Source organism: Ovis aries, chromosome 3, assembly GCF_016772045.2.
Source record: "Ovis aries strain OAR_USU_Benz2616 breed Rambouillet chromosome 3, ARS-UI_Ramb_v3.0, whole genome shotgun sequence".
Lineage (NCBI taxonomy): Eukaryota > Metazoa > Chordata > Mammalia > Artiodactyla > Bovidae > Ovis > Ovis aries.
The window spans coordinates 162,817,528-162,838,570 of record NC_056056.1 but is presented as its reverse complement, the minus strand read 5'-3'; the positions used below and the strand labels follow the sequence as shown (position 1 = coordinate 162,838,570).

Below are 21,043 nucleotides of genomic sequence, written 5' to 3'. Positions count from 1 at the left end.
CTGTATAACAGAGATGTCAAGAGTAGGTACATGAATATGAGTTCTATAAGAGAAATATCAATTAAAGTTACTCCGGGAGAGTCTCAGCCCTTTGGAAGTTGCTCATAGCTTTCATTTCTCTAGCCAGTATAATCTATCTTTCCTCTTTGATCTTGGTACATATCATGGTTTTTATCTTTCTCTCTCTCTATCTCTTTTGACTTTATATTTAGAGAAGTTTTAGACTCACAGCAGAATTGAACAGAAAGTATAGAGTTCCCATATACACTCTGACCCCATGTATGATAGCCTCTTTCACTATGAAATGCCCCACACCAGAATAGTATATTTGTTACAATTGATGAACCTACATGGACACATCATTATCACTTGTAGTCTGTGGTTTACACTGGGTTCACTCTTATTGTCATACCTTCTGTGATTTTTGACAAATGTATAATGACAGGTATCTGCGGTAGGAGAGAGATGGGCCTGTGGGCTGGACAGCTAGTGTTTGTCAAGTGGAGTGGAACTGAAGCTTTTTTTTTCACCCTGACACTCCAAGAACAAAGCTAGTGGTAGAAGCTGAGCTCTGCTGAAGTAAAGAGATAAGATGACCCCTCCTGAGGTCAAGAAAAACTTTGCTGTCTGCACATGTGCAAGAAGGCTCCTTGGGGATCAAAAAGGGAGGGGGTACTCCAGTACTTTGGCCACCTCATGCAAAGAGTTGACCCGTTGGAAAAGACTCTGATGCTGGGAGGGATTGGTGGCAGGAGGAGAAGGGGACAACCAAGGATGAGATGGCTGGATGGCATCACCGACTTGATGGACGTGACTTTGAGTGAGCTCCGGGAGCTGGTGATGGACAGGGAGGCCTGGCGTGCTGCAATTCATGGGGTCGCAAAGAGTTGGACATGACTGAGCGACTGAACTGAACTGAACTGAACTGAAACACCCAGAATTAGTGTGGACATACCCCTACAGGCCTCTGTGGTGGGATCCATCTTAGCAAATAGTTGTGCTCGAATGTTGCAGAGGGTCCTAGAACCAATCAGGTGTGAAAAGAAAACAAGATAATTGGCCAAAGGTGAACAAAGACCAGGAAAGATTATCCTATGTAAGTGATTTAAGTCACCTCTTTTTTTTTTTTTAAGTCACCTCTTTACTGGGCTACTCCTCATTAGCTAGGATGCCCCCACTCTTTTTCTTTGGGTGTGTAATTTCTGCCTTGCTTCTGTCTTAAACTGTTTCTCTGTATGCTGTCCCACAAATAACGCTGTATCTCCAAAAATAAACTTTGTACCTATTTTTACAGTTTTTGCCTCCTTGAAACATCCTTGCTTTCCATGGGGGTAAGAGCTGGAAAAAATGTGCTTCTGGCTTCTAGCCCCTGGTGGTCTAGTGGCTAGGGTTTCCAGTTTTCATCCAGGCTACCCCGGTTCAACTTCCAGGCAGGGAACAAAGAACTCTTTTCAGAACTGCTCATTGTTGACTGTCTGAGATCATGCCCACCATTACAGTATCATCTAGAATAGTTTCACTATCCTAAAAATTGTCTACATTTTACCTATTCATCCTGCTGTCCTCCCAACATCTAGTTATCACTTCTTAGTGTTTTTACAATAGTTTTTGTGTATTTCTTGAGTTTCCCTTCTTGATCTTAAATATGTATATTTACTTATTTATCTTTTTCCTTCACTGTCTTTACATAATAGGGATATTAAAATAAATTAATATTTTTGAATTGAACATTAAATATCAGATAAAATTAAGATTAAATTAATTATAATTATGATCTTTATAAAGTTGCTTAAATGTATTTTTTTTGTTTGTTTGTTTAAAAGAGGAGAGAACAAAGAGGAAAAAACCAAATTGCAGTCTGCATATCTAGCAACACTTTTAAGTTTGACAAATTCAATTTTGAAGACTCAAGCTGTATCTATTTCTGAATGCTTGAAGTTGCCAACTGACTCATTATCTCCTTTCTTTACCTAATATCAATACATCTAAATTTTTGTCAAATACTCCTTTTTAAAGACAGCATGACCAGAATAGGAGTTTCATATTAATTCCTAAACCTGATAGAATCATCCTGCTTTCCTATTTTCAAATACATTCCTCAAAAGCCTGTTAAATAACCAACCTTCAGAATTATTATATCAAAAGTTAATCTTGATAGGCATCATTAACTAAATTGAGTAGATTAAGGATAAACTAGAAAACAATAAAAAAGCAGCCAAACATAACCCTAACCTGTTTGAGTCTGGAAGAATTTTCTTTTTTCTTAAAGGGAAGGACAGGTGTCTGCCATGTGGCTGTACCTGGTGGTCCTCGTGGTCCTGTACTACCTCCTGCGCTGGTCCCGGGAGAGGCAGGTGGTGAGCCACCTTCAGAACAAGATCATTTTCATCATGGGCTGTGACTCGGGCTTCGGGAACCAGCTGGTCAGGCAGCTGGACCTGAGAGGCTTGAGGGTCCTGGCTGCGTGTCTGACAGAGCAGGGGGCCAAGCAGCTGAGGAACCAGACATCAGACAGGCTGCAGATGGTGATCCTGGACGTCACCAAGACAGAGAGCATTGCTGCGGCCACCAAGTGGGTAGAGGAACACGTCGGGGACAGAGGTATGGCCAGGGGAAGTCTGTCCATTGGGTAGGCTGCTTTGTCTTCAGTGTTTTAGAATGAGCAAAAACCATGCCACATGAAGTCTTGGGGATCAGGGTGGGGGTATATTTGGGACATGTTTTATTACATGAAGACTCAAAAATACATTAGCATTCATGGAGTAAGTGAACATATTTGGGACTGGCCTAAAAAAGTCAGGTTGTATGGAATATGAGTGTATCAGAGTGGAAGGTAAAACAGTGAGGAAACAGGTTTAATAGGTAAGAGTATGTATAGGTAGGGAAGACAGAATGAAGGCTAGAAAGGCAATGAGGGGAAAGAAAGAGGTGACTGTGGTGCAGAAACCGTAATTTGCATGTATGGTATCCTCTGAAAATCCAGAGTAAAAAGGTTAACTCTGCCATGAGCAGGCTGCCATTATGCTGCTCGTATATAATTTTACATGTCTTTTCTTGAGAACAGTATAAACCTGTCTTTCTCAAAGTTAGCAAATGGCGAGAATCAGAAAAACCTACTGTATCCAGGGAGGGTTCTGGAAATGTCTTTATTGTTCAGTCAGTGCCGACCGGGAATTTATGATGAGTCGATCTTGAGAAAATAATTGAGATCAAGGCATACCCAAACTCCTGTCACCAAGACCCAAGCAAAATCTGTGTGTAGTGTTCCCTCTTATCAGTCCTGGCATGAGTTTCTCAGACAGCCCAGGCAAGCAGCAGAGAGGGCTTCCTGTGAGGCTAAGTAGGTGCCTTACCTTTGGCAAGGGAGCAGCCAGATCTCTCAATTTTCTAGAAGAAAATCCAGGGCCGACCATTTGGGATCTGGAAGCGGTATGTCCTTCAGCTGAGTGAGCATTCTGCAGACTAATAGCTGTAGGTGTTGGTTCTTTCTCCCTTTCTTGCACTCACCTGGCCTTGACCCATGTGCATCCTGGGCAAGAAGTCTGAATACAGGGAATCCCTGAGAGAGAGGGGAAAGCCAAGGAAAGGCATGTTGACTGTCCCACTGCCCGTGCTGTGCTCAACATGAAGGAACTGCTGTTGTTGTTCAGTCACTAGGTCGTGTCTGACCCCATGGACTGCAGCCTGCCAGGCTCCTCTGTCCATGGGATTTGCCAGGCAAGAATACTGCAGTGGGTTGCCGTTTCCTTCTCCAGGGGATCTTCCCATTCCAGGGATCAAACCCACATCTCCTGCATCTGCTGCATTGGAAGGCGGATTCTTTACCACTAGTACCCCCTGGGAAGCCTGAAGGAACTGCTGCTTTCTCTCAAGTTCTGCGTGTTTCTTCCTTGCATAGCCCTTCTGCTCCCAGTGCTGAAAGGAAATCAAGAATTAATTCCTTCTGTCCATGCTATGTGGTCCTCTCAGCTGCAAATGTTCCAGTCGTTGGCACAGGTGGAGAACACTTTATTCTTATTTTTGTAAAAGGCTCTGGGACCATTTTGTTGGGGGGTGGGGTGCTGTTTAAATGTCTTCTTTTGGCACTTTGGCAAAATGCTTGTTCGCAATTACTGAGAGCAGCATGATTTTCTAGTTTAAATTCATGACACAAAAACTTACTAAATTTTTGTTTGAGCTACATAGCTACTGAGGCCAAATAAAAGAGGATGAGATATTGCCTTGCTTCAGGCTGAATGTCCAGCTGGTCACTGTAGAGGCCCTGCACTGCACATCAGATCAAAGGCGTGGAAATGCATCGACACCCACATAGAGAAAAGATTTTCTCTTAGTTAAAAAGTAAAATTTAAAATGAAGCTTTATTTGAAAACAAACTAGCGCTAGAAGTAAAACTATCACAACTAACTATAATTCATTTTAATTGATGATTGTCTGTGACTCTGTAGCTATCATCACACACAATGTGAGAAATGTGAGAAAACTGAACTCTTACATTGTTTACAGAACAATGAACCATTAATTAGGTTGACATGTATTTTGTAATCATTTATTTCAAAAAGTGTTCTATTTGGTCACATTATTTCAAGATCTTGGAGTGAATAAGGATTTTTCACTGCCTCAAGTATTTTCAAAACCCCAAAATTCCTTGAGCCCCAGGATACATGTTTCCTTTGAAGTTTTGCTTTTCTCTCCCTCTCCCGTAGTAATGAGAGAAAAATGAAAAGGGGGTTTGGCCCTTTCAGAGATAAGTCTCCATATGCTAATGAAAGGTTGACGCCTCAAAACCTCACACCCTCAATGGTCCAGAAATAAGCCTCCTGCTTAAGCAGCTAAATCGGATGCATTTGGGGACTGCTGATGCCAATGGCTTCCTGTAGTCACCATGTTATTCATTCTGCATCTCTGAATTGGAGCCTCTGTTTTAAAGGCCACCCCTGGCTGAAGCCTTCTTTCTAAATCTAGTTACGCATACTTTTCTGACTTTTTTGGAATTTAATCTCGGTTGTACTAATTATCAGTGTAGTCCTTTTTTCCAATACAACTTTTATTGCAAGCAATTTTAAATTTCTTGAGAGAATGATTGATGTCTTAACCATTTGAATATATATTATTTACACATACAGTCTCCTGTGAGACTGGATGACATTGGCACATAAGAGTCAGTAAACACCTCAGCACAGATCCCTCACTCTCTTCCCCTTTAAAAAAATGGGATATACTTGCTTTGCAATGTTGTGTTGGTTTCTGCTGTACAACGAAATGAATCGGCTATAAGCACACATATATTCCCCTCTCTTGGACCTCTCCTCCGCCCACTTCCCCCATGCCACCATCTGGGTCATCACAGAGCCCTGCTCTGAGCTAACTGTCCTATGCAGCAGGTACTCCCTGCCTTTTGAGAATGGGATCTCTAAAGTGGAGAATGGCCTCTGTTGGAAATTTGAGCCAAGGACATAAATTGTGGCAGATGTCACTTTTCTATTCACATCCCCTATCCTCTGCAAAGTTCTAAAAAATGAATAAAGGAAAGAAAGTAATATTGTTTAAAAAAAAGTAATACTGGTATTGGGGAATCATTACTTAAAAACCATTCTCACAATACAAGAGTGTATATTCTCTTCCTTCCAGTCTTTTTGGGTTATGAGATGCGGAGAGAAGACCAGAAATTGTGAGACAATGAAAGAAATGTGAAGGGGTTTCCCAGGTGGTGATAGTGGTAAAGAATCTGGCTGTAGTGGAGGAGACCAAATGCAGTTTGATCCCTGGGTCGGGAAGATCCCTTGGAGGAGGGCATGGCAACACACTTCAGTAATCTTGCCTGGAGAATCCCCTGGATGGAGGAGCCTGGTGGGCTGCAGTCCATAGGGCCACACAGAGTTGGACACAACTGAAGTGACTTACCATGCACACATAAAACATACTTTATAATTTGCCAATTTATTGGATTTATTGTTTATCTTCCTCAGGAGAATGTGGTCTGAACACTGAAATGATTCATAAATGGGCTTTCTGTCTCTAACTAATATTTTTGTTTCTACTCCAGGCCTCTGGGGTTTGGTGAACAATGCTGGCATCCTTCTGCCTGCTGCCCCAAATGAATGGCTGACCAAAGATGACTTCTCCAAGATCTTGAATGTGAGCTTGATTGGCCTCATTGAGGTGACACTGAGCTTTTGTCCCCGATCAGAAAAACCAGGGGAAGAGTAGTCAGTGTTTCTAGTCCAGCTGGGAGAGTATCCCTGTTTGGCAGTGGCTACTGCATTTCTAAGTATGGGGTAGAAGCTTTATCTGACAGTCTGAGGTAAGGCCCAACCTCTGAGGAAGACTTGACTGTGGCTAGGAGTGTATTTGTGAATGGTGAGCCTGGGTTCCTGATATATAGATGGCAACTAAAATGAGAAACTTTGGAAATGGAATGTCTAAATCTTTTCACAATATAAGGTAGTACATTCAGTTCAGTTCAGTTGCTCAGTTGTGTCCGACTCTTTGCGATCCCATGAATCACAGCATGCCAGGCCTCCCTGTCCATCACCAACTCCCAGAGTTCACTCAGACTCACGTCCATCGAGTCAGTGATGCCATCCAGCCATCTTATCCTCTGTTGTCCCCTTCTCCTCCTGCCCCCAATCCCTCCCAGCATCAGAGTCTTTTCCAATGAGTCAACTCTTCGCATGAGGTGGCCAAAGTACTGGAGTTTCAGCTTTAGCATCATTCCTTGCAAAGAAATCCCAGGACTGATCTCCTTCAGAATGGACTGGTAGTACATTAGGGAATGTGAAAAATGTATTAGGATTTATTTGGTCTTAATTGCCACTCCTATAAGATTTCTATGTGTTTCAAACAAATTCATATATTTCTATAAGACATATATATGTATAAAATATAAATGAATATTATGTATGTAATGTACACTTCACATGTGAATGATAAGAGTCTGTCACTAAAAAATTATTTGCCTTATTAATTAAGTACCTTAAGTCACTAAACCTGACGGTTCTCATAAGGAAAGACTGAACCTTGGTGGGTTATAGGGAAAGCTCTGGGCCAAGCATTCTATTCACTCCTCACAGAAAACTCATGCATAAGACACGATGATTCTCTATGGTCAAGTGTGAAGTTGAGCCAGGATCTGAACTCAGTTCTGCGGGTGAAAAGCTCTGGAGTGGGCGTACAGCAAATATGAACATGAGTGTGTGCTGGTGCATAGAGGCACCGACAAGGGGGTGACTTACCTTTCCCTGGGGGCAGAGGTCAAGGAAGGATTCACAAAGACACTGAGTTCTAACCCGAGCAGTAGGTAAGGAGATAGAGGCTCAGGGGTTCAGGGAGCTGTCACAGAGGGGGGAGGGTCTGTAAGAGAGTGGTGTGAGATGGGCAGCAAGAGGCAGCATCAAAGGCCAGATCTGAAGCTTTTCAGAAAGCAGTCTATGGGTGTTGGCCCTTCTCATTTTACTTGAACATCTTCCCAAGATGCTTGAGTGTACTCTTTCATATTCTTCCCTGACCCAAATGCCTTTCTTGAAACATTCTGCCTTGGGCATTCTTTGCTTAAGAAGGGGTGGGATTGATTAGGTCAGATGCCAATATCATTTCCTTGGTTAACACTCTCTCACCTTGTGTTTCGCAAGGGAGCTCAGTCATTTTGGCATTCGTGTTGTTCTCATAGTACCTGGAAAGTACAAAACATCCATTTCCCTGACAATATGCAGGATATACTCGAGGGGATCTGGAGTCCACTGTCCCCAGAGGTGAAAGAGAGCTTTGGGCAGAAGTGCTCTGAAGGCTCTAAGTTCTTCCTCTATTCCCCCAGAGTGGGGATGGCAGAGTTATTAACTTCTCAAGTCCTTGCTGCGTATAGCAGGAGGCCCAGCTCACTTGCTGCTGTCCCTCCTGCTTCACTCAGGCCGTCAGCTTTCCCCTGAGCCCCAACACCTGCTCAGTATATGAAAGCTCTGTGCCAGGTGCTATGGAAGAATTAACTCTGTCAGTTCCCATAACCCTAGAAGGAAAGTGCTGGTGTTACCCCTCATTTACAGATAAGGAAACTGAAGCCTGAAACATTGAGTCATTTCCCAAGATTACTCTGCAAGTCAGTGGCAGAGTGATGAACTGAATCCTGCAATGTTTGGACATGACTGAGTGACTGAGCATGCACACAAACATATATATGTGTGTTACACACACACACACAGACACATCTATACACACACACATATAATATTGCTCTAGACAACTTTAGCCCAATAGAAATACAATGCTAGCTACAACTGTAAGTCACATATGCAATCTTAATTTTTCTAACAGCCACATTAAAGAAAAATGACAGGTGAATTTAATTCAGAACAGACTCTATCCAGAATACCGTCATTTCAACAAATCAATATAAAAAAATTACAACTGAGATATTTTACATTCTTTCTTTGTGTTAAGTCTTTACAACCCAATGTGAATTTTTACATTTATTGTGCATCTCAATCAGATTGACCACATTTCTTATGCTCAGTTGCCACTTGTGGCTCCGATTGCAGTGCTGGACAGCACAGCTGCAGAGCCTGTGCCCTGAGCCCTGCACCCTGCACCCTTATTGCTTGTACCTTGTATTCTCTCCTGCTTCTTTTCAAGTTAATGTGTTACCACAGTTCTAACTTTCCCCCCACTCTATAACAGATTGCCAGTATTTTCATGGCCTCATTGCTAAAGGAAAGGAGAATCTGAGCCCCGTCGCCAACTGCATGAAGCCCGAGCCTGACTGCTGTTGACCCTCGTATCCGCTACTCTGTTGACTGGGACAGCAAATGCTTCACTTTCGCTCTGTCTTATTTACCAACATCTGTGGCAGACTTTATCCTTTGTCATATTTTATAGGCAATCAGGCCTTAAAATGCTTTGTAGTCTGTGAGTTCAACCTAAACACTTGATTCTAGATGGGTAGCAGTCATCAGATTTTCTTCTTGAAAGGAGAATGAACCAGAGGAACATGCAGCTCTCTGTTCCAATGGGTCCTCAGAGATGATTGCCATATTTTAGTTCACGAATTTTCAGATTCTTTCAAAAAATACTTGGTGCATACCTCCAATATTCCAGGCACAGTTCTGGGTGCTAAAGATTCATCCATATACAAAACAAGGTCCCTGACTCATGGCACTCACTTTCTAGCTGGATCACTCCAGTGTGGGATGACTCTGCTGAGAGAATTTTCAAAGTTCAAAGGACTATCGGGTCTCTTAACAACCTGGAGTAAGAGGTGTGGGCATGGTCATAGCTACTGCCTGTGGTTTTCTATTTGAGATATAAATTATTTTCTTTCCAGCAGTTTTTTTTAAAAAAATCCTACTTTTCTAAAAATTAAATTAGTTTATCAAATAAATCAATGGATTAAATAATTTAGTCCTCTTCTTGTCAACTTTTGAAATACTCAGACTTAACTACCTCTGTCTGGGCTTCCCTTGTAGCTCAGATGGTAAAGAATCTGCCTGTAATGTGGGAGACCTGGGTTCGATCTCTGGGTTGGGAAGATCCCCTGGAGAAGGAGATGGAAACCCACTCCAGTATTCTTGCCTGGAAAATCCCATGGACAGGGGGAGCCTGGTGGGCTACAGTCCATGGGGTTGCAAAGAGTCGGACACAACTGAGCGACTAACACACACACATACACACAGCTACCTCTGCCCAGATTCTCTGTCAGTGGTCACCTGCATGACTCTGTGAAAGTGTTCGTCTAGTCCTTGCCTTGTTTTTTGACCCCTGCTTTGCCCCAGATCAACCTCACTCTCCTCCCCTCACCCAATTCCTCTCAGTTTTGCTCCCTTCCCCACTTAGGTTTGGGGAAGGTATGTTGAGTGTAGGGAAACTGGACTTGGGAATCAAAAAGGGCCAAGGTCGGATCCCAACTCTGCTATTCCTGACTGTGTAACTCTGGGCAAAAATATTGCTCTGAGTTTGCTTCTCTTAAATGAGAATAATATTGTCCCATATGTCTGTATCGAGTTCAGAGAGACTCAAGGTGCTCTGAGACAGATCCTTCTTTCTGCCTCCGGAGGATATTCTTGGAAGTTATGCTTCAAATATTCTAAAACTAACCATTTGTCCTTGTGTCTCTTTCCATGGTTGGTCACTCAGTTGTGCCCAACTCTTTGTGACCCTGTGGACGGTAGCCCACCAGGCTCCTCTGCCCACAGGGTTCTCCAGGCAAGAGTGCTGGAGTGGGTTGCCATTTCCCTTCCCAGGGGATCTTCCCAATCTAGGAATTGAACCTGCATCTCCCGAGGCTCCTGCATTGGCTGGCAAATTCTTTACCACTGAACCACCTGGGACTCTCTTAGCAATATCTAATTATATGATGCTTTGGACTCATCATACCATATCTACATTTAAAGATACTTAGCTCATGGGGGATAATGCTATGAGATAGGTAACCTCTTATTATCCCCACTTACTTGTGTGAAAACTCAAACTGAAAATGGCTCACTTCTCTTAGTTCTGAGAATCTCCAGCTAAGCGCAGGACAGGTCTTCTGACTCCAAGTCTCATGGTTGCCTAAATGGATAAATAGAACTCTCATGCTATGCCAACATTTCATTTTCCTTTTTTAGATTTGATATTTTATTTATTTATTTTTTAATTTTTATTTTTACTTTATTTTGCTTTACAATACTGTATTGGTTTTGCCATACATTGACATGAATCCGCCACGGGTGTACATGAGTTCCCAATCCTGAACCCCCCTCCCACCTCTCACCCCATATCATCTCTCTGGATCATCCTCGTGCACCAGCCCCAAGCATCCTGTATCCTGTATCGAACATAGACTGTATGCCAACATTTTTATTCTTGTAGTGATAAAATCATACATTTTTCACATTGAAAAATTATTCATTTGATGTCCTACCCAGGCAGAATCTTAGGTATTTCATAGAGAAAATTATGTCTGTGTTGGAATTATTGCTGTTTGGAGACATGGGAACTTGCTGTCTACATAATACATTCATCCTGTCAGAATTATTCTGCTTTACAAATGAGAGAATACTGATTTCTGCTATCTTTGACTGCACAGACCTGGTCCGAATCAAATGGACAGTTACAGAGGAAAATTTGTCATCACTGTTCTGCTATTATTTTCAATAAGAATAATTCTAAAATGAGGTGATCAACAAATCAAACCATCATAAATAAATCATCATATGTTAAGACCCTCCTAAGTTGGAGATTTCACATGAATATTGCTACCATTTAAATAGTATGCTCTTTTAAGTCAAACATATGAGATACGTGGTAAGGACAGTGATCTCACTGTAAGCCCTGATAAGCATAGCATTTATCCTCAGAGTTCTGATGGCAGAAAAATCTAACCTCTTTTCTTCTAATAGTTTGGCAGATTAAAAAAAATTTTGCCTGGATGGGAGGGTAGTTCGGGGAAGAATGGATACACTTGTATATATGGCTGTATCTTTTCACAGTTCACCTGAAATGGTCACAACAATTTTTGTTAATTGGCTATACCCCAACACAAAATAAAAAGTTAAAAAATAAATAACTTGATTTCTGAAATCTAGCTTAAGAAATCCAATTAAAACAACATTTGATTGAGTACACTACTATATCCTAGTCACTGGGCCAAGTGGTGAAGGAAAAGTAAAATACAGCTCTCGATTTTAAGATGGCAGCAGGCCTTCCCTGCTGGCTCAGTGGTTAAAGAATCTGCCTGCCAATGCAGGAGACACAGATTTGATCTCTGGGCCGGGAAGATCCCACACACCTCAGAACAACTAAGCCCAAGCTCCACAACGACTGAGCCTGTGCTCTAGAGTCCAGGAGCTGCAACTACTGAGCCCACGTGCCGCAACTTCTGAAGCCCTCATGACCTACAGCCCGAGTTCCACAGCAAGAGAGTAGTCCTTGCTCACCGCAATTAGAGAAGAGCCTGCACAGCAACGAAGACCCAGGACAGCCAAAAATAACTAGCCAAATAAAGTTATTTAAAAAGATGGCAGCAGACTGAAATTATTGTAACCTTAACCTCTACACTAAATCCTAGAAAGGGGGAACAAAGTGAAGGGGAAAGACCATGAAAGTGAAAGTGTTAGTTGCTCAGTTGTGTCCGACTCTTTGTGACCCGATGGACTGTAGCCCCCAGGTTCCTCTGTCCATGGGATTTTCCAGGCAAGAATACTGGAGTGGGTTGCCATTTCCTTCTCCAGGAGATCTTCCTGACCCAGGGACCTAACCCGAGTCTCCTGCATTGAAGGCTGAGTCTACTGTTTGAGCTGCTAGGGAAGTCCATGTAAGATGTATATTATGCTTCTTTTGGGAACATGTATATATATATATATATATATATATATATATATATATACACATATATATATATGAATACAAACTTCAAAAATACAAGAATATACATTAAGCTAATGGCATGCAGGGGCTACTACTAGAAAAAGAAAATACCATAAGTCAAGGCTAATTGTCAAAAAAGACTTAAGCATTATTGCAATGCTATAATTAAAAAATAAGGACATAGATATACATTATAATTTAATACATAGTAATAAAATAACATTAAAAAATGAGGTGCTAAAAATTCACTCAACACTGTAACGATGAGTCAAGTTAAGGCAGGCATTGACACTGTGGAGGGTTTGGGGAATGTGTGGAGTGTCAGAGAATCTGAGCATGAGCTGAAGGAGGGGACTGCATGTGCAGGAGAGCTGTCCAGATTCACCTGGGTGAGTATTGTGGTAACATAGGAGAGCTGCCCAGCATGGCTTGTTGGAGCCCAGTGGAAGTAAGAAGGCTGTTTGCACATGGAAGAGGGTTGCGGTAGTGATGGGAAATTGCTTCCGTAAAGGGGACAGATTGAATAAATGACTATATTAATAAGATTTCTTACTTATAGAGAAAGGAGCTACAAGTATGCAAAGGCAAAAACTCTGTTCTAATTTTGGACTGAAACTGGAGGTATTGTTGTGAGCCCATGGTTTTCCATACAAGTAAATATAGATTTAAATATGTATACAAACTTATACACATGTATACACACTTACACATGTGTACACACATATCCATACATATACATTTTGTTGTTCAGATGCCAAGTCGTGTCCAACTCTTTGCGACCCCATGGACTGCCACATGGCAGGCCTCCCTGTCCCTCACCGTTTCCAGGAGTTTGACCAAGTTCATGTCCATTGCATTGGTGATGCCATCCAACCACCTCATCCTCTGTCACCCTCTTCTCCTTCCACCTTCAATCTTTCCCAGAATCAGGGTCTTTTCCAATGAGTCAGCTCTTCATATCAGGTGGCCAAAGTATTGGAACTTCAGCTTCAGCATCAGTCCTTCCAATGAGTATTCAGGGTTGATTTCCTTTAGGACTGACTTGTTTGATCTCCTTGTTGTCAAGGGACTCTCAAGAGTCTTCTCTAGCACCATAGTTTAAAAGCATCAATTCTTTGGTGCTCTAGTCTTGTTTACTGAAAGGGCTTGGGAAGAATAACACAATAGCAATAGCAATCAGAAAACTTGGTATCTAGATCTTGACTTCTAACTACCATTGTCTACTAAAAGGAAATAAGACTACTTAGAGAAGTGGTTGACAGGTGCTGGGAATATGCAAGATGAGTTTGGACCATCTTGTTGAAGGAGAAAGGAAGTAAGCACTCAAAGGATGAAGAAATTTGTCAAAATAAACCAGAAGGTAGATTCCAGGGGCCCCCACTGAACAAATCTGTGAGTATTTGGGCATCAAAAGAAATATCTAGAAAACAGATATTTAGCCAATTGATCAAAACAAAAAACCATAAGCCATATTGACATGGAGGATCTGTTTGACCCATCACAAAGCTCCATCCCCTTGGTCATAGCCTTTTGTTTAGAGATAAGCACATGACTCATATAAGGTTAATCAGGTAGGTCATTAGTAGGAATTGATATGTGGCTGCAGCAAAAATTTCATTTTCCTCTAGGATTTTTTTATCTGGGGACAGTAAGTATAGAATGCTGGTGGCCATCTTGCCTACCACGTGGAAAGAGCCAATTCTTTTTGAAGCGCAAAGCCAAGCAGTGATAAGTAAAACTGAGAGTTGGGATGAGAAACCGCAAAGACATTATTTGGTCCCCTGGATTCAGTAGGGCCAGAAGGTAGTTACCTCCCTGGATTTCCCTGCCCTGGTTATGTGGAGATGTTTTCTTTTTTAAAAATTTTATATATTTGTTTATCTCTCAGTTTGTGAAAATGTCCTTAATTTGTTATGTATTAAACAAACGTCAACTTCCACTATGATTGCTGTGCAAAAGAACAGAAGATAATCTGCTTTGCAATGAACTTTATTTTTTTATTATTATTTTTTAATTTATTATTTAAATTTATTTATTTTAATTGGAGGCTGATTACTTTACAATATTGTATTGGTTTTGCCATACAACAACATGAATCCACCACGGGTGTACGCATGTTCCCCAACCTGAACCCCTCTCCCACCTTCCTCCCCATACCATCCTTCTGGGTCATCCCAGTGCACCAGCCCCAAGCATCCTGTATTCTGCATGGAACCTGGACTGGTGAATCATTTCTTATATGATATTATACATGTTTCAATGCCTTTCTCCCAGATCATCCCACCCTCTCCCTCGCCCACAGTGTCCAAAAGACTTCTATACATCTGTGACTCTTTTGCTGTCTCACGTACAGGGTTATCGTTACCATCTTTCTAAATTCCATATATATTTGTCAGTATGTTGTATTGGTGTTTTTCTTTCTGACTTACTTCTGCAATGAACTTTAAAGTTCAACTGCACACAGGCAACATGTTATATATGAAAAAATTACTAACTGAACTACAGGTATTAAATACTGAAAAAGAGTTAGCTGTTTACTATAATTTATTTTATTTAACAATCTAGGAAGTTTGCAGCCATCAGCAGTTCCAGTGGAATTTCAGGTGCAATTGGGAATTCAGGAATCTCCTCGGAGCTGTTAGTGTATTGAATCTTGTAGGTAAAATACATGCATACTTTTGATAGCACATGTAAAGGGATCTCTCTAAAATTGACTTCATTAGTTTTGTTCTCAGCAAACTGACCTGGGCCACTCAACATGGTTTTTATTGTTCCTGATGCTAGCGCATGTTCTCTCTTTACAATAAATCCATGACCATCTGAAGATATCAGTTTGACATGCATGGCATCAGGGCCCTCGCAGCCACCACAGGTTTTCTCTTCATCCATTGTGTTCTTATGAAATTCTACTTGGCTTCCACAGGAGCTTTAGTAGTTTCTCATCAGCTCTGCAGCAATCCCAGCCACTGCACTGGGTCCCCGCTCACCGCCACAGCCCCTACACCAGAGATGCCCTGCACCACCACCCCCTCCCCCTTGCCTAGGTTCCGGGGTAGCAGCTGTTTTCTTTTATAGTAGTTTGGTTTGGATTTCTATCACTTGTACCCCAAGTGTTCTATGGAAAGATATACACTTAAAATGATAATTTCAGTAAAATGTATAATTAGATATAGAGAAGCATGATGTGGATCAGAGAAAGTGTTATTTAGCCCAACCTAGACCTTTAGAGTGGGCTTCCCAGGTAGCGTTAGTAATAAAGGACCTGCCTGCCAATGCAGGAGACTTAAGAGATGGGGGTTTGATCCCTGGGTTGGGAAGATGCCCTGGAGGAGGGCGTGGCAACCCACTCCAGTAATCTTGCCTGGGAATCCCAAGGACAGAGGAAACTGGTGGGTTAGAGTCCATAGGGTTGCAATAGTTGGACACGACTGAAGCGACTTAGCAATCATGCACAGAACTTTAGAATAAGTTTTCTGAAGAGCCCTGCTTGGGTCAATCTTGCCCAGCTGAATCTTTCAGGCCAGGGAGGCTTAAAGATCTCTCAAGGATCTAGAAAACTCTGGCAGAACCTCTTCAGCAAGATTATATCTCCAACTACATCTTCTGGAAGCCATGGAGACAAGGTAGCTTCTAGTTATGAAGCCAGAGAGGTGCCCCTAGGAAGCTGCCCCTGTCCAGGAACTGGCCTTGCCCACCCCCGAGAGTGGAGCCTCTCACCCAAGTATGCTCCCTTGAGGATTCTCATTCTCCCAGAAGATTGAGTACCTACTGGATGTTAAGCACCATATGCTGGAGGTAGAGTATTAGGAAAGGCAAGCTGTGTCTCCAACCTCAGGAAAGATGGACAGTTAAGCCACAAGTTACAATACAGTGTGAAAAGTGCTGTGATGGGGGACATCAGGGTATCAGTCCTAGTTTGGGGGATCTACACTCTAGCAGGAAGGAAAGAGAAAAGCAGGGATGGCAGGCAGGTATTTTTTAATGTGTTTAAATGAAAAGTTCCCTTTGGGTGACTTCTAATTCCTCTGTGGGGGCCCAGCACATCTGCTGTGAGGATAGAGGGCAGAAAGTTGAAGAAAGGGTCAAAGGGAGCTGGAATTTGAGGTCAGATTGCATTATATTGGACACAAAAGAGTCTGAGATGCAGTAATTGGATACAATCTGAAAAACGATGGAATGATCTCTGTTCATTTCCAAGGCAAACCATTCAATATCACAGTAACCCAAGTCTATGCCTGACCAGTAATGCTGAAGAAGCTGAAGTTGAATAGTTCTATGAAGACCTACAAGGCTAAGAAGACCTATAAGACCTTCTAAAATTAACAACCAAAAAAAGATGTCCTTTTCATTATAAGGGACTGGAATGCAAAAGAAGGAAGTCAAGAAATACCTGGAGTAACAGGCAAATTTGGCCTTGGAGTATGGAATGAAGCAGGGCAAAGGCTAATAGAGTTTTGCCAAGAGAATACACTGGTCATAGCAAACACCCTCTTCCAACAACACAAGACAAGACTCTACACATGGACAACACCAGATGGTCAATACCAAAATCAGATTGATTATATTCTTTGCAGCCAAAGATGGAGAAGCTCTATACAGTCAGCAAAAAAACAAGACTGGGAGCTGACTATGGCTCAGATCATGAACTTCTTATTGCCAAATCCAGACTTAAATTGAAGAAAGTAGTGAAAACCACTAGACCATTCAGGTATGACCTACATTAAATCCCTTACTATTATACAGTGAAAGTGACAAAGAGATTCAAGGGATGAGATCTGACAGACAGAGTGCCTAAAGGACTATGAATGGAGGTTCATGACATTGTTCAGGAGGCAGGGATCAAGACCATCCCCACGGAAAAGAAATGCAAAAAAGCAACTTGGTTGTCTGAGAAGGCATTAAAAACAGCTGTGAAAAGAAGGGACGTGAAAGGCAAAGGAGAAAAGGAAAAATATACCCATTTGAAAACAGAGTTCCAAAGAACAGCAAGGAGAGATAAGAAAGCCTTCTTCAATGATCAATGCAAAGAAATAGAGGAAAACAATAGAATGGGAAAGACTAGAGATCTCTTCAAGAAAATTAGAGATACCAAGGAACATTTCATGCAAAGGTGGGCACAGTAAAGGGCGGAAATGGTATGGACCTAACAGAAGCAGAAGATATTAAGAAGAGGTGGCAAGAATACACAGAAGAAGTACATAAAAAAGATCTTCATGACCCAGATAATCACAATGGTGTGATCATTCACCTACAGCCAGACATCCTAGAATGTGAAGTCAAGTGGGCCTTAGAAAGCATCACTATGAACAAAGCTAGTGGAGGTGATGGAATTCCAGTTGAGCTATTTCAACTCCTGAAAGATGATGCTGTAAAAGTGCTGCACTCAATATGCCAGCAAATTTGGAAAACTCAGCAGTGGCCACAGGACTGGGAAAAGGTCAGTTTTCATTCCAATCCCAAAGAAAGGCAATGCCAAGGAATGCTCAAACTACCACACAATTCCACTCATCTCACACCCTAGTAAAGTAATGCTCAAAATTCTCCAAGCCAGGCTTCAATAGTAAGTGAACTGTGCACTTCCTGATGTTCAAGCTGGATTTAGAAAAGGCAGAGGAACCAGAGATCAATTGCCAACATCCACTGGATCATGGAAAAAGCAAGAGAGTTCCAGAAAAACATCTATTTCTGCTTTATTGACTATGCCAAAGCCTTTGACTGTGCGGATCACAATAAACTGTGGAAAATTCGGAAAGAGATAGAAATACCAGATCACCTGACCTGCCTCTTGAGGAACCTGTATGCAGGTCAGGAAGCAACAGTTAGAACTGGACGTGGAACAACAGACTAGTTCCAAATAGGAAAAGGAGTACGTCAAGGCTGTATATTGTCACCCTGCTTATTTAACTTATATGTAGAGTACATCATGAGAAACGCTGGGCTGGAAGAAACACAAGCTGGGATCAAGGTTGCTGGGAGAAATATCAATAACCTCAGATATGCAGATGACACCACCCTGATGGCAGAAAGTGAAGAGGAGCTAAAGAGCCTCTTGATGAATGTGAAAGAGAAGAGTGAAGAGGTTGGCTTAAAGCTCAACATTCAGAAAACTAGGATCATGGCATCTGGTCCCATCACTTCACATCAAATAGATGGGGAAACAGTGGAAACAGTGTCAGACTTTATTTTGGGGGGCTCCAATATCACTGCAGATGGTGATTGCAGCCATGAAATTAAAAGATGCTTGCTCCTTGGAAGAAAAGTTATGATCAACTTTACAGCATATTAAAAAAAGAGACATTACTTTGCCAAGAAAGGTCTGTCTAGTCAAGCTATGTGTTTTCCAGTAGTCATGTGAGAGTGGACAATAACGAAAGCTAAGTGCTGAAGAATTGATGCTTTTGAGCTATAGTGTTGGAGAACACTCTGAGAGCCCCTTGGACTGCAAGGAGATCAAACCAGTCCATCCTAAAGGAAATCAGTCCTGAATATTCATTGAAAGGACTGATGCTGAAGTTGAAACTCCAATACTTTGACCACCTGATGCAAAGAACTGACTCATTGGAAAAGACCCTGATGCTGGGAAAGATTGAAGGTGGGAGTAGAAGGGGATGACAGAGGATGAGATGGTTGGATGGCATCACTGACTCAATGGACATGAGTTTGAGTAAACTCCAGGAGTTGGTGATGGACAGGGAGGCCTGCTGTGCTGCAGTCCATGGGGTCGCAAAGAGTCAGACATAACTGAACGACTGACCTGAACTTCAGTATATCAGAAGGCAGAGCTTCTGTGTGAAGGCTGGTTATGAAGGACTGAAGAGTCTGCTCTCTTCCCTGGTCTCAGGGCCCTCTGAAAGCCACAGCCAATATCAGAGTGGATGGTCTCAACACTCTGGCCCTTGTTTACCCTGAGGTGAGAGGGCAGGGAGAAGATAAAGGGTTATCTGTTTGGGGTGGGGACGAATTTGTGTGTGTGTGTGTGTGTGCGTGTGTGTGACTATTGGTGAAGAAACTGCCTGCCAATGCAGGATATGTAAGAAACATGGGTTAACCCCTTGGTTTGGACCCTGGAAGAGGGCATGGAAACCCACTCCAGTATTCGTGCCTGGAGAATCCCATGGACAGAAAAGCCGGGCAGGCTAACAGTCCATAGTTGCAAAGAGTCAGACATGACTGAAGTGACTTAGCTTGAGCACCTGATTACAGTACCTTATCTTTACAACCTGTCTGAGAATTTCCTCCAAGGAATTTGGAAAACTTTACTATGAGGTCAGCCCCTGAAACATGAGTGACTAAGGAGGGAAAGGGGCCGGAATTAGGCCTCTTTCAATTGAAGCAGTTTTATGGATTCAAGAAGATTAGGAGGGAAATCCCACATCTGCCATACCCAAGTCACATAATATGGACTTGTATTGGTTAAGCTCCTGCATCAAGGGGAAAAATACTCTCATTGTACAGTCAGGCCAAGTTCCCACCCAGCGAGGATACTAAATTTCTGATCTGGAAGTGGCTATGGAACTTCTTAGGGAGGACAATGTACAGCTGGCAGCAAGCCCTGTGTGGCACACATGGACAGGGATCCTATTTGATTGATCTGTCCCAGCTCTTGCCTAGATGTACCATGAAGGTGTTTTCTACTTCCCTCTTCTCCAGGTCTTTGAGATCCCAATAAGTCACTCTCTGAATCATTCCTTCAGAGACTCATTAAATCTTTCTACCTCCTTCACAGTCAATCCAGATCCCTCGTGGGACAGCATTCTGAGCCCTTTGATAAATGATCTTTTGGCCCTCTCCTCAGACTTGCTCTAGAACCTCCTCAGGTCATTTTCTTGTTGGTTGTTTCCTGAGTTGCTCATATGAATGTTTCTTGAGTGCCTCAACACTATTACCCTTGGAGTTTTGCTAATTTGGTCCTTAACCAAGAAGCTATGACAGTCCATTTTTGCCCTTGGACTGCAATATCTTTGGGAATTTGCTCTGATATTTCATGAGTGCTAGAGACTCTTGATTCTTGTGGGCCACACCCCACCAGACAGGTGCTTTCAGAATTGCTACTAGGGGAGGGGGTAATGCTGTAGGAAGGATGGAGGCTGATCCACAGAATATGAGGTTGTAAGCAGAACGATTAGGAGACAAAGGACTAAATACTTTCCAAGATCTTTGTTTTTATTTATTTATTTATTTATTTTAAATTTTATTTTTTTTTAATTTTATTATTTTTTTAAATTTTAGTTTTTTATTTTTTAAATTTTAAAATCTTTAATTCTTACATGCGTTCCCAAACATGAACCCCCCTCCCACCTCCCTCCCCATAACATCTCTCTGGGTCATCCCCATGCACCAGCCCCAAGCATGCTGCATCCTGCGTCAGACATAGACTGGCGATTTGATTCTTACATGATAGTATACATGTTAGAATGCCATTCTCCCAAATCATCCCACCCTCTCCCTCTCCCTCTGAGTCCAAAAGTCTGTTATACACATCTGTGTCTTTTTTGGTATCTTGCATACAGGGTCGTCATTGCCATCTTTCTAAATTCCATATATATGTGTTAGTATACTGTATTGGTGTTTTTCTTTCTGGCTTACTTCACTCTGTATAATCGGCTCCAGTTTCATCCATCTCATCAGAACTGATTCAAATGAATTCTTTTTAATGGCTGAGTAATACTCCATTGTGTATATGTACCACAGCTTTCTTATCCATTCATCT

At 42.0% G+C, this 21,043-nt stretch overlaps 1 protein-coding gene and 1 pseudogene across 1 annotated transcript; one reads left to right on the top strand and one right to left on the bottom strand.

Annotated features, from left to right (window-relative positions):
- Positions 1–2,288: 2,288 nt before the first annotated feature.
- On the top strand, positions 2,289–8,865 carry LOC101123203 (17-beta-hydroxysteroid dehydrogenase type 6-like; annotated as a pseudogene).
- A 5,922-nt stretch (positions 8,866–14,787) lies between these two features.
- LOC101105146 (elongin-C-like) lies at positions 14,788–15,222 on the bottom strand. The gene has a single exon (XM_042245268.2). It carries the CDS (start codon positions 15,220–15,222, stop codon positions 14,887–14,889), a length of 336 nt encoding a protein of 111 aa, XP_042101202.1. The 3' UTR covers positions 14,788–14,886.
- Positions 15,223–21,043: the final 5,821 nt, after the last annotated feature.